Source organism: Alosa alosa, chromosome 2, assembly GCF_017589495.1.
Source record: "Alosa alosa isolate M-15738 ecotype Scorff River chromosome 2, AALO_Geno_1.1, whole genome shotgun sequence".
NCBI classification, from domain to species: Eukaryota; Metazoa; Chordata; class Actinopteri; order Clupeiformes; family Clupeidae; genus Alosa; species Alosa alosa.
This window is the reverse complement of record NC_063190.1, coordinates 6,356,396-6,370,094: the sequence shown is the minus strand read 5'-3', so window position 1 is coordinate 6,370,094 and position 13,699 is coordinate 6,356,396. Positions and strand designations below refer to the sequence as shown.

At 41.5% G+C, this 13,699-nt stretch overlaps 1 protein-coding gene across 1 annotated transcript; it reads right to left on the bottom strand.

The window, feature by feature from the left end:
* Positions 1–488: 488 nt before the first annotated feature.
* Positions 489–13,291, bottom strand: stip1 (stress-induced phosphoprotein 1). The gene is made up of 16 exons (XM_048237938.1): positions 13,262–13,291; positions 13,110–13,175; positions 12,839–12,993; positions 10,049–10,258; positions 9,459–9,600; positions 8,437–8,578; positions 8,100–8,265; positions 7,546–7,672; positions 7,020–7,122; positions 6,094–6,214; positions 5,173–5,269; positions 2,728–2,852; positions 2,574–2,610; positions 2,385–2,488; positions 1,974–2,146; positions 489–1,779 (listed from the first exon to the last, which is right to left on the bottom strand). Exons 3-16 carry the CDS (start codon positions 12,845–12,847, stop codon positions 1,707–1,709), a joined length of 1,629 nt encoding a protein of 542 aa, XP_048093895.1. The 5' UTR covers positions 12,848–12,993; positions 13,110–13,175; positions 13,262–13,291; the 3' UTR covers positions 489–1,706.
* Between the last annotated feature and the right edge of the window lie 408 nt (positions 13,292–13,699).

The window sequence follows — 13,699 nt, the reverse complement described above, 5'->3', positions numbered from 1 at the left end:
TCTATAGGTTTCAACAGTACGCTTTAAGACTAATATGAATCAAATTTAAGATTGATTTTATGCCCATTTTGGCAAAACATAAAGGATAATTTCAGTCTCTGCATTCTTCACACAGCAAATAAATTTGGTCTCTGAAATTTTATACAAGCTACTAAGTTGTGAGGAGTTAATTTCTTCATAATTATAAGTTTATTACATTGGGATGTTCTTTATCTGTACAGTTTAAAGAACTACAATGTTAAACAACTTCGATCTATGCTGCTAAAATGTAATTAGCACTATTAAAGGAACGTAATATGAACATTAACATAATTAAAACCCACCTAAGCGTATTTATTTAAGACCTAGGGCGTAATATTTTAATCTATTTAAGACCGTTTAAAGGCCTAAAATTCATCATTAAATTTTAAGACCACCGTGGAAACCCTGCGATACTTGAAATAATGCTGCTGCAGCCTCAGCCACTGATAATGTCTAATAGTTACATCTTAAGATGAGACTTTAATGCATTTATTAACAGTATGTATTGATTGTATTTTGGACATTTGTGCATGCAGTACTAAAAGCACATAAGATGATCAAATGTTAGGACACACATCAACACACACAAAAGCAATTGAACAATTGAAATACATTCATATGTATTTTCATGACAGGAGCGTGATATAACATTACACATTAGGGGAGTCATCTTTACAAGGGCAGTTAACATGTGAGCACCACTTTTTTTGATATTGTGTCAAGTGAAGAGCGCTTGCTTCTATGTCAACGAGCCACCTGCTCCTGTAATACCAGCCCCAAAAAACACAAAATCACTCAGTGGCTTGCGGTAAATGTCTGCGCACACTGATACACCCCCCCACACCCGTCTATTCCATGTGCCTTTTGAATTTAGACAGATGTGTCCCTGAACTGCAAGAAGCAGATGTACTGTTGCCTAAATCAATTTCAGTAACTACGCACCGACTGAAGTAGATAAGCTTTGCGTCCTGCACAGAGGTTTAATGAGAAGAGCTTGATAAGCATGGGAGCTTCATAGAGCCTTGTTTGATAGGTATGAGTTTAGTTCTTTATCGTTGTGAGACTAACATTGGCTTTCGGGAACACAACAGAAAAAAAAAACAAACAACTATCCATCCTCTCTTCCTGTGGTTAAAAGTGACAATTTTATGATGTAAAAAAACATGAAAATGTGCCTTGCAAAATGTATCCAAAGAAGTCTAAAACATAAATATCTGAAGAGCTGCAGGGGCAAATACACCATCAAATCAAGTATTCACTTCAAACACTTTCAACCTCCCAATGGCCTACTGCTGAGCAATAAACAAGTGTGTGTGTAGAGACAGAGAGAGAAAGAGAAAGAGAGAGAAATAGAGAGAGAGAGAGAGAGAGAGAGATTGTGCAAGAGCACAGTCTGGAGTGCTTTAAAATTAACACTTCAGAACAAATGCAATGGTACACAATCTGATTAAGGCCAAATTCTGAAGATAGTCAACACTGACAGAGTAGGGACTGAAAGAGGTTGCGTAAGTAACTGAGTTGGCGTGTGGGGGTCATGGGTGATGGCGGGGGTGGGTAGGTGGGTGGGCAGAGTGATGGAGAGTTGATCTGTCCTTGTCCAGAGGGAGTGGCATATTCTTTTGTCTCTTCAATTTGTTTTCTCCAATGGGCCACTGCCCTTTGCTTCCCCGAGTCCAGGTGGGCGATCACCGTATGGCTATGAGTCCAACATCGATTAATTTCTGGATCTTCTGGGCGATGACCGGGTTCTTCAGGTGGCTGTGACACAGACAAGACAGTAGATGTCAGAACTTACAAAATAATAGGAGTGATGTAAGGCACAACAGTGAGCAAAAAAAACAAAAAGCTGTTGGTGTGTGTGTGAGTGTGTGTGTGTATGTGTGACAGTGAGTGTGTATATATGTATATATATATATATATATATATATATGTGTGTGAGTGTGAGGTCGTACTCGCTGAGGGCCTGCGGGTCTTTTTGCATCTGCTCCAGGATCATGCGCATGGCCGGGTCAGACATGATCTGCTGCACCTCAGGGTCGGCCATGGCCCGCCGCTTCACGTCCTCCGGACTGTCGTTCCTTGAGGCCTGACTCATCATGCAGCGCTGGATGCCCTCCGTGGCCTCCTGCAGAAGGAGTGGAGAGTGTGTGTGTGTGTGTGTGTGTGTGTGTGTGTGTGTGTGTGTGTGTGTGTGTGTGTGTGTGTGTGTGTGTGTGAGTGTGAGAGAGAGAGAGAGGTGAGTGAGTGAGTGAGAAAAAAAAAAAATCAGAAAAGACAATGCGTTAAGGACTGGCCAGTTCACATAACATCACAGTTAGAATTCCTGCAGTGGGCAAGCAGCTGCTCTACATCTCGCTGTGTACCTTAGAGGTGGAGTCGAGCTCCAGGGCCTTCTGGTAGACATCCATGGCTTTGGTGAAATCTTTCATGGCCTCTAGAGCAGAAGCCTTGCGTGTGTATCCCTTTACTGCGAGAGGAAAAAGGCATTAGTAAATCCCAAAATAGTAAAAACAAATATTACACAACTCTAAATTAAGCACCCTAATACATACTGAATGAAGGCTCAAGTTTGATGCACTCTTCACAGTCCTGACAGGAGAAAGAACAAGAGAGACTATTAAGCATTTAAAAGCTCATCCCTCATGATATATCTCACAAAAAGACCTAGAACTACAGTATGACCATATTGATAGCAGAGCACAGTACCTTGAGGGCCAGCTGGAATTCAGCCAGTTTGGTATAGCATGCAGCTCTGTTGCTGAAGAGCTTGGCATCATTTGGGTTCCTCTTGATGGCCTCGGAGTAATGTTTCATGGCTGCTGGATAATCCCCTGTGAACAAGATGAATGCATTAGAGGAGGCCTCCCATGAAACAAAAGTGATCATGCACATCAGCACCAGCCCAGCATCTGTAATGTTGAGGTAGGTTCTACACATCTAAAATAGAATGGGGCCACTTTATCATACCTGATACTGATATGACAACCTTGAATATCTGCCAATACCAATAACAATCAAATATGGTCTTTTTCTCTACTAAAACAACTATGCTATTAATACATTTTCCTGGATGCATGCTGAAAAGGCAGCAGTATCAATCGAGTTTTTATTAATATTGATTACATGTCTATCACGATATATATCGCTATTGTTTTTGTATCGCTATTTGTATATCGCCCAGCCCTACTTGCCACACACATCAGCGCCCAAGTTTTTAACTGGCAAACCCTGGATGATGGATTTTGTGGAGCGGCGCCAACTAAATAGAACTGAATTGTAATTTACACGGCGGCGGCAGCGAAGTGCAATGCTGGTGTGCGGGGCTGTATTGAGAACAATGGAATGGAATGGAATAAATGTTGACACCGGTGTACGTAGCTCTTTAGTGTGCTCATTGTCAGTGATTGTGTTGCTGACAGGTCTAACTCACTTCTACTGTTCGCGTGAAATATGCTGCTCATGATTTTCGTGTATGTATATATAGTATAAGTATATATACTCTTTTGATCCCGTGAGGGGAAATTTGGTCTCTGCATTTATCCCAATCCGTGAATTAGTGAAACACACTCAGCACACAGTGAAGTGAAGCACACACTAATCTCGGCGCAGTGAGCTGCCTGCAACAACAGCAGCACTCGGGGAGCAGTGAGGGGTTAGGCGCCTTGCTCAAGGGCACTTCAGCCGTGCCTACTGGTCAGGGTTCGAACCGGCAACCCTCCGGTTACAAGTCCGAAGCGCTAACCAGTACGGCTGCCCCAAAGTATATCAAAGTATATAAAGTGTGACACACCATCTCTTTATAGAGTGTCCTCTAATGTTTCCTCTACGTTTATTTCCGCATGGCGGCCCGCCACGGTTTAATTAATACCCCCACGGTATCAGAATCAGTGCAGACGCACAATGTAGTTGCAGTTGCTTTTTAAATAATCCTGCCGACGTATCCTCCCCTGCTGGCTGCCGCTCACATTGCAATTTAACAATAAGTAGCCTAAAACTTGTCAGAGGTTATTATGGCCCGTCCAGTTTCACTTCACATATTATATATTGTATTGATGTAGCCTATTTAAAACATTAACTTTCTTCTCAGTGTTTCCTCTTCATTTAGCGGCCACTGCTTCAGAATTAGGGGAGATGCAAAATATTGTTCGGAAGCATAGTAGCCTAGGCTAAATGCCCTCCGCTGGCTGCTGAAAATTGCAGTTTAACAATAAACAGCAATGCTAATCCGAGGTACCTGTCGAGTTTTATTTCCTTAAATATATTGTTTTTACAGATGTTAGTGGCATGCGCTATCAAGAGCTTCCATATGCTACACAAGTTTGTCAACATCGTAAAAACTACAATTTTCGCACAACTTGGTGGAAAGGTGTAGCACAGGCTAGGAAAACCCATTCATTTCTGAAGCTGATTTCCCATATCGTAGCCTATTAGCTCGCTCGCAAGAACAGCAAAAATGGAACTGGAGAGTGGATGTCTCTGCGAAGACCGCTGTTACATTAGATGTGCACTCAATCGTGAATCGATGCAGTAAAAAAGCAACGACTGGTAGCCTAACGAAGGTAAATTGCAAAACTTGGCCGCCGCCGCCACTGTTAAAAAAAAATCTAGCGGAAATACTGAAATGTAGTCATGATAACTTCACTTTAGGTTAATGGATTGGATTAGTAACTGTTTTATCTTTCGATCCAGTAATTTTGGCCAATATCGGACTGATAGCAATCTTGAATATCGGACTGACACAACGCTTTCGAGGACTGCTCTGGAAATGTTAGTGTAGCCTTACCCCAGCTATTCTCCTATAATTGTACCAACCAGTGAGTGACTATGTACACACACACACAGATAATAATAGACAACAGGAAACAGTGCAATTATGTTCTGAAGAACTGAAGTCAAAATTGGCCGGCTACAGTGGCAAAATTGGAGCCAGATTCTGCACATTCTGTGCTTTTTCAGAACCAGGGCGTGCAATGCAAACAGAAAAACAGCCACATCCGCCAACAATTGGCTATAATTGATTTCTTTGTACTCCCCAATACAGTTCTAGGTCCGGAAAATAGTACATCATAACCCCATACTTGTACAGAGGAGCACAAACACCCTGTGTGGTTCCTAATTGCCACCTGGTCAGAATTGGCAGCTGGGGCTCACCTTTCTGAAAGGCCTCATTGCCCTTGTTCTTCTCCTCCAGGGCCAATTCAGGATTAATGTAGGCCTGCTTCTCCTGGTCCTTCAGTATCTTCTCCGCCTGAGAGCACACAGAAATAAGAGAGTCAGCCATATGCAAAATCTATATCTACATCTTCAAAACACCACTAAAGCCACTATACTCAAGTAGCTCATATCTACTACATTATGTTAGAAGTGCTCTTTAAACAAATCCTGGCACACAAAGTAGTTATACATTACAATATAAAGCTCTAACTACTGTTGCTAGGTCATTGCATAATGATAGTCATGGTTCTGGCTTAGAGGGTAGGGATCGACTGATATGGTTTTTTCAGGGCCGATACCGATATCAAATGCAAAAATTTCATTCAAAAGCATTTAATTATGCCAATTTTCTTTCTTCTTTTGGTACACAATTGTCTATCAACTAGTTTTGTTACACAATTGTCTATCAAAAAGTGTAAATCCTGTGCATCATGTTAATTCAAGAGCTGAGTGAGCAATTATTTTCATAGACTAGGCCTACACAATGACTATGTGTTAGTTTAGGGACCATATGTGTTAAGGTTGAATAGTTTAACAAAACAGTTTCAAATACACAGTAAAATAGTTCTTAGGCTATTTAAGCATGCAATTTGTGTCCATATGTAGGCTATAAACTACACTTTTGTGAGCCTAAAAGGCAAATCGCACCCGAGTTTGTAGGCTAACTAGTAAAAAAAATGACCGATACCGATGATTATAAAAATGCTAAATATCGGCCCTAATAATCGGCCCGGCCGATAATTGGTCGACCCCTAATAGAAGGACAACTGACGGAGCTTTTTTACTGACACCCATCCAGCTCAATCCATGGCCCAGAATCCAGGTTCCAGGTGGGCTAAGGCCACGGCGAGGGCTTACCTGCTGACACCTCTTCAGCACATCAGGGGTGCGGTGTTCCGCGAGGCTCTTGTTGAAGAAATGAATGGCTTCTTTCTGCTGCCCTTGCTTGAAGTAAGAGTTACCAATCCTAGCATAGGCTCTGAAATAGACAATCAGATGAGTCAGAGAGAAGCCGAAGCAGATTATCCAACACACCTACACAGAGACCAGCACAACAGAAGGTAGGTTATGCAGCTGAGTAGTTTCATAATGTGTAGCTTCAGGTAGGCTAATAAATACACAATTAGTCCTTGAGCCAGAGGGGTTGGTCGGTACCATCTGAGGAGAATTCTCATGGTGATTTTTGGCAAGGTATACCACCCTAGAGGAAATAACTACTTATTTTTATATCACAATTTGGGGACATATTAAATTGAAATATTATTACTGAAATGCTGTATTTTGGAGAATGTCTTCATACATTTGCTGAAAACCCAAGCTATATATGTTCAGGAACTTTTATTTACTTTCCATGCTATGGGTTACAAATCATACATGAAATCCTCCAGCATGTAAGAGTATGACTGGAACCTTTAGTGTGAAGTGCTACTGAAGTGGAGGTTTCTTGTTTAGAGTTTACAAAAAAGTGATAACAGATTTGTTTTTAATGGCTTTTGGCAGTATTTTTATCTATTTTGATCAATATCCACATACTATGTGCAGTGATCAAACTCTTGAGGTCTTGGACAAGGTCAACATAACACCTCTGACACTTTTAGTGCACAGCATACGCTCTACCTCTCTGGATAGTGCATTCATACAACTGTGAATCACTGCATGTTGGCACTTCAGTTAGAAGAGGGGGAGAGGAAGGGCTGTTTTTGGCATGGGGTCAGACCTCCTCTGCCTACTCCACATCACCCGGGTGAGCACAGCCAGTGCTAAGCAAGCAGGGAGGCACTCACTTGGCAATCTGTCTGTAGTCCTCGCGGTTCTCTCGGCCAACATCAATAGCTTTCTCGCAAAGCTCCCTGCACTTCTCCATCTGGCCCTTCTCAAAGAATACCGCTGGAATGGGGAAAGGTGAGAAATTAAAAAGATACCTTATGTGAAAAATAAGATATAAAGATATATAAAATATACAAATAAGATTCGGATTACTCTTAAACAAAAGATTACAATCAGGCATGCTTTTGGGCTACTACTGCATTTGGCATTCTGTAATTACCCATCTTCCTGCCTGAGGAATAACAAAGGTATGCACCATTTTTTTCAATCAACTGTTTGCCTTGCTGAGTAGCTACTGTAAAAATTATGTTAATACCAAATTGCCTGATCATACTCGAGGGCAAATTAATGATTACAAGATTTACTTTCTATTGTAGCAAATCCATATTAGGCCTTTTTTAATCTACTGCATTCATTACAGATGAAAATAATTATGGCTGGACCAGAACATTATTTTGTTATGGGTTATGAATATTTGTGTACCTGCTTGGTTGGACAAGTAAGTCATATTGGTAGGGTCGTGACCAACAGCCTCCTCATAGTGTTTCAGTGCTGTTTCAAAGTCTTTCTTTTTATAGGCATCATTCCCGAGCTCTTTTGCCTTCAATGCCTGCAATACATGGAGATAATTAGGAACAATCCCAGGACTTTTTCAATTTTATATCACAATCTTAAAAACAGCCATGAAAATCATTAAAAAAAACATCATATGTACTATTATTTCTGTATCCTATGCATGTATAACCATCATACACCACCACATGTGGTAACTTGGTAACTAAATCTTAGAGATAGATAGATGGGCTAGCGTGCAGTAGCCTGGAAGTTGTGGGTTCAATTCCAGGCTTCCACCGTGGTGCCCTTGAGCAAGGCACTTAACTCCAAGTTGCTCCAGGGACAATGTAATCCCTCGTAATATAGTTGACATATGTAAGTCACTTTGGATAACTGTGTCTGCTAAATGAATACATGTAAATGTAATAGACGGGTCATTGTGGTCTGCAGGTGGAGCAAGTAAGCTAAAGTCACAGCCATACCAGTCTCTTGTTCTCTGGCATGTCTTCCTCTTTGGGTGGAGGAGGCTGCGTCTCTTTGGGCTTGGGGGGCGGCGGTGGGGTGGGTTCCTCGTCTTCCTCCATACCAGCCAGGTCCAGGCCCAGCAGCACTGACAGTGTGGTCATTACTCTCGAGTCCTGCAACCGGCTAACGGGAGGATGACCGAGGTTAGATTACAACAGTGGTTCTCAAACTTTGGAGGAGGGCAATTTTCAAACCCTACTTGACCCCATCAACCCAGCAAAATGGTAACGTTAAAATATTTTCTTCCACATTTTGATTTCACTTTACAATTTCCCGAGGGGGAGATGTACTCACGTGCCGAGCTCGGAAGGCTTATTCCTGAGCTGCTCCAGCAGTTCCCGGTAGCTGGGGTCGGCGAGCAGGGCACGGGAGCGGGGGTCGCCTTCCAACTTCTCATACAGATTAGGCATCGCAAAGGGGTTCATCATCTTCTTTTCTGTGCAGCAACACCAAATTAGGGAAGAATGTTACACACTACTATGATCATCATGCTTTGAAGAACAGCAAACATATTTAGGCCAAAAAAATCCTGAACCATGTCTATATATGGAACTACAGGGGTAGTTTCCCCTAGTAACAAGAGACAACAACACAACCAGGAAAATTCCACTGTAATCAAAGTGGCTGTCTTAACCAGCTGTATGTGCAACATTACACTCTTCCAGAAAGAGCCAACATAACACCACCACCAAACGATTTACACGGGTTATGCGATTTTAATTATGCAAATTCTCCTCTTTGACACAATCCCTTCATATGTGGACAACAGAATGGCTTATCATGGCTCCATTACATGACCTGCACAGCTTATTTACTAAAGTACCTTTGTGCACAACAGGAATGATAAACATTTTAGATAACTGAACCATTACTTCAAGGCAACACCTTAAAACAACTGATAAACTGGTAAAAAGTGAAATGTGCAAAGACAGCCCCAGAATAACATCAAATTAGCTATAATAACATCTAACAATCTGTTACGAAAATATTCACCATCAATCAAATGTGGCACGTTGGAAATATTGTGTTCAGTTTGCCAAGTGATTTTAAGTCTACTGAAACAGGAAACAACAACGTGCACTTGATTCTGAGTTTACACATCCTGAAGGGTTATTTTTTTGGCTGATGTCACTGAATGGCAATCGAACCAGCCTCTGAAGCCTTCTGCTTTGCTAAACGAATGTTGTTTGTAAACAGTCAGCCTCATCCAACTTTGCTTTTAAAGCCTTCAGGTGGCTTGCTGCTCACAGTGTAATTAGTCCCATTCAAAGTGTTGCCATCAAAAAAAAGACTTCCGCACTGCAAAGTCCTCCTACCTGCCAGGCGAACCTCAATATTCTGGAGTCCTTCCTTCAGCTGCTGATTGCCTGGCTCCTGGCGAATGCCCTCTTGGTAAGTTGTTTTAGCATCCTCAAATCTCCCGAGGAACTCGAGCGCCGCAGCTTTTCTTGAGTAACCCTGAGGAGAGACAAAAAAAGGAACACAGATCTAAGACCAGCAGTACACTTAGACATTACTGATACTGAATATACAGAATGGGCATGTTGGTGCTTGTAAAGCTAGACTACAGTCAATTTATATTCACCAACATTTGTCTGCAATAGAGCTGCTTGTGAACTGTGCTATGTAAGAGAGTTATAACTCCTTGCAGTAAGGAAGATTAAAAAATTCAGATTACTCTTCAATTACCCATGTTTGATAGCAAATGCACTCTGGTAAGGTAGCCACACTCTGTTCAGAAAGTGTCCTCACCAAATAGATTTGCTTTTAGGGTGGCAAAACAACTAGACTAAAATGGCTTGGCGGCTTGTAGGACTATCCCCATTCCAAACCCAACTAGAACAGAATACAATCAGATTACCCCTCACTCCATCACACAAAAACACACCATTTCTTTAACACTTACTTTGCCCCAGTCAGGTTTAATCTTGATAGTCTGACAAGCATCCTTCAAGGCATCTTCATAGTCTCCCTTCTTGGCGTATGCGGCTGAGCGGTTACTGTACAGCACATGGTTGTTGGGGTCCAGGGCCAGCGCGTCAGTGTAACAGCGCACGGCCTCAGTGATGTTCCCTGCGCTGAGTGCCTTGTTGCCCTCATCTTTCAGCTGTGCCACCTGCGGGGTGAGAGGAAAGTGGAGGACCGATATTAGGGGACGTCACTATGACGGGGAGGGAGAGGTGCGGGAGGAAGATCAGGCTGGGGCTGAGGGATCTGGACAGGCATATGGCGAGTTACAGTTTGTCGTCACACTGAAGACGACACACAGAAAAGAATAGAGCTGTAAGCGGCAGGGGCCTAGCAGTCTAGCAGGATGGTGTTGTTCTGGAACCGAGAAGAAATAGTAAGGTTGATGTGAAATGGTCTAATACAGCTCTGTATTAAACCAATGTACATCAACCTTACTATGTATATGAGCCTCTTATACCTTAATGTAATTTCTCCTGCCAATTAAGTGGGTGTTCTGTTTGGGTCATTATGGCCCCCTTGTGTACATTTTGTATATATTCTTGACTCATGAGTGACACACCCCTTCCCCTATTCCCAGGTACATATACCCCACCCCCCACACCTGTTTTGCATTGCACTTTTGATGAAGGACAACATGTCCGAAACGTTGTGCAAATAAATCCACGTTTGGGAGCTTCAATCAGTGTGCGGACCTTTTTTATTTCTTCTCAGTTACTTTTTTTGGTCCAGCACCTGCACTCCTGTGATGTGCGCGTACTCCTTCGTTTCCTGTTGTTCTGGAACCATCATGGAGAGAGAGACACTTTGTGTTTAATGCCCTTGCCACCAATTTTGAATTGTGGCTATATTGAGTGAACACTTTCGCAAATCAAAATGGCAATAGGTAACTTTTGTGAGGACTGGTCTGAGGACCATCTGTGCTAAACTTAGTAAATGGACAAAATTTGTAACCTATGAAAATATTTCCATGTTTTGGTAAAATCCAATGTTGAGAATTGGGGTGCCTGGTAAAATTAATCAGGGGAGAAGAAGAACAGGTAGAAACACTTGACACACTTTGCAGCTTTGCTGCTAGGCCCCCCAATAATTTTCACATAGAGGAAAAATCCCACGCAAGTCTTTAGTAAAAACAAACATGGAACAGTTGAGTAGCTGGTAAAATAAAAACATGGAACAGTTGAGTAGCTGGAAGGCCTTCTAATTAACATCAGCTCTGTTTTTGGAAATAATACAAAACCTTGGGTGTTCTACAATTATTCAATACATGTCTAAAGTAAGGGGCTCAGATCTTTTAACACACTTGAGCTTAAGTATACTATTGAAGGTATAGTGGACATTTCTCTATGCATCTGGTCAAATCTGGTGAAATCGAATGTACAAACCATCACCTGTTTTGTCCCATTTGTCTTTAATGGCTGCTGAGTTCAACACCTGCCATGGATCAGCTGTCTCTGACATTCGAGCCAAAGTCATAAGCACCCAATAAGAGACAAGCTAATTTCTGTAGCAATTAATTACTGTCATGGGGATGCATAGAACTAGTTTTAGCTCAATCAAAGATGCTGCCAATTTAAATAACACAACATAGACATAGGATTGATGCGATTTTCTGTATGCGGTGAGAGCATATTTCTGTATTTGATGGATGAGACACATCACCTCAGAAGGCAATACTTATTTCCTCCATTGATGCATGCTAACACACCCATAGAAGACTGATTGTATTTATGCAGAAGTTGACCATCATTACGAGTAAAATGCTCGAATTCATTCCGTCTACAAGATCCTCACAGCTAGCCCACTGTCAGTGACATCAGCTAGTTTATACAGGAACATGTTAAATTGCTAGCGAAATAGGGGATTCACCTAGAAGCTAGCTAACGGTAGCCATAATACACAGCTACCTGGTGGCTGTGGCTAACCACCTAGTAAGACTCACTAACTGAAACATATTAGTCTAATTTAATGTCAATAATGCTAGTTTACGCCTCCCAAAAGACGGCATGAGACAACTTAGTCAAATTAGCTAACTAGCTAGTAAGCTAGGTGGATTGCTAACGTTTGGCTAACGTTACACTCACATTTGCCTACCGTTAACACACCAAATCAAAAGAAACTAACTTGAGGACACGTTTGGTAGCCAGGTAGCTAAGGTTACAAGGAACATTTCAGTGACAATTTATCACCTTCCCTCATATTCGACGAAAAGCACATGCGAAAGTTTAAATACATAATAGCTAGTTAGCCAGGTAGCTAAACCATTTATCCGCAGTGGATTTGACATTCTCTAACGTTAGTGAAAGTTGGCATATGAGGGCGATTCAATGCTGCTTTATGCCATCCAGCATTAATGTTAACGTTAGCTTGTGGAGCCAAGATTTCTCGAACCTCAACATAAAGATGTAATCAGCAGGTTCGCCATACCTTCGCGGGTAATATTTTTTATATATAAATTCAGCATTTGCCAATTCTGAATTGTAACGCTTAACATGTCATTTCAGTGAGCTAATGTAATCTGGTTTGCTAAGCTAGTTAGCTAACAATGAAGGCACAGTTAATGCTACTGCAGTACTTCCAGATAATTGGTCTTATCGCTTGTGCTCATTAAAATGTGATAATACTACAACATAAAAAATAAACGTAATTGACGCTGTTAGTGTATTCCAACAACAGGAAATTGATCAATAAGTAATATATTTCACGATATAAGTTGTTAGCTACTCACTTTCTCCATGGTACGACCATGAGGTTCCAGAAACTACTGTGAAACGACAGCGGGTGAACTCCGCCTCTGCGCTGAGGGAACAGGTTGCCAGATACTGTAGATTCCCCCCAACAGAATTTCAGACGGTCCCAAGCTTTTAGAATTCGATAATCCTTCTGCAAGTCAAACGCAATAATGTTAACTGAAAAGTAAGATCAACATGTGATACGACCTATAGTCATACATCCATTACTAGGCTATTCTTCAGCGATTCTTCTGTAGGCCTACATACCGTGATGTGTCTAATGTGGAAGTGTTTTTCACACAAGTTGTAGCCCAAGTCTCGTTCCGCCGTATCCTGTTAAGAAATTATATTTAAATATATTTTCCACTTCCTCTTCGCAGTAAAAAGAGAGTGATTTTGATCTCGTCAGCAAGGCTCACTTTGACAAAATACAGTCGTCCTCCTCGGGGGTCAGAAGATGGTAGGCTATGTTGACGCCATAAACATTCTAGTTGATTCCTTGATGGCATGGACACTCTAGTTCATTCCTTGAACTTGGAAGCTTCTGGAAACCAGCCTGTGTAGTGTAATAGGGCAATTCCACGGAAAATTTACTTTTTGTCACATCCATAACGCCAGTGAAATGCCTTGGCATTTGTATGATGTGAATGATAACATTAATTTTTTGTGCAATTTTTATCATTTAGGCTACATTCTTCAGCCAAAATTAACAAATGCTCAAATTTCATGTAATCATTCATTACATTTTATTGGTGTTATGGATGTTACAAAAAAAATAATTTTCCATGGAATTGCCCAATAATCTCTTCTAACATCTTTGGGGCTCCGCAACAATTTGCATCCAATCCCCCTTTTGG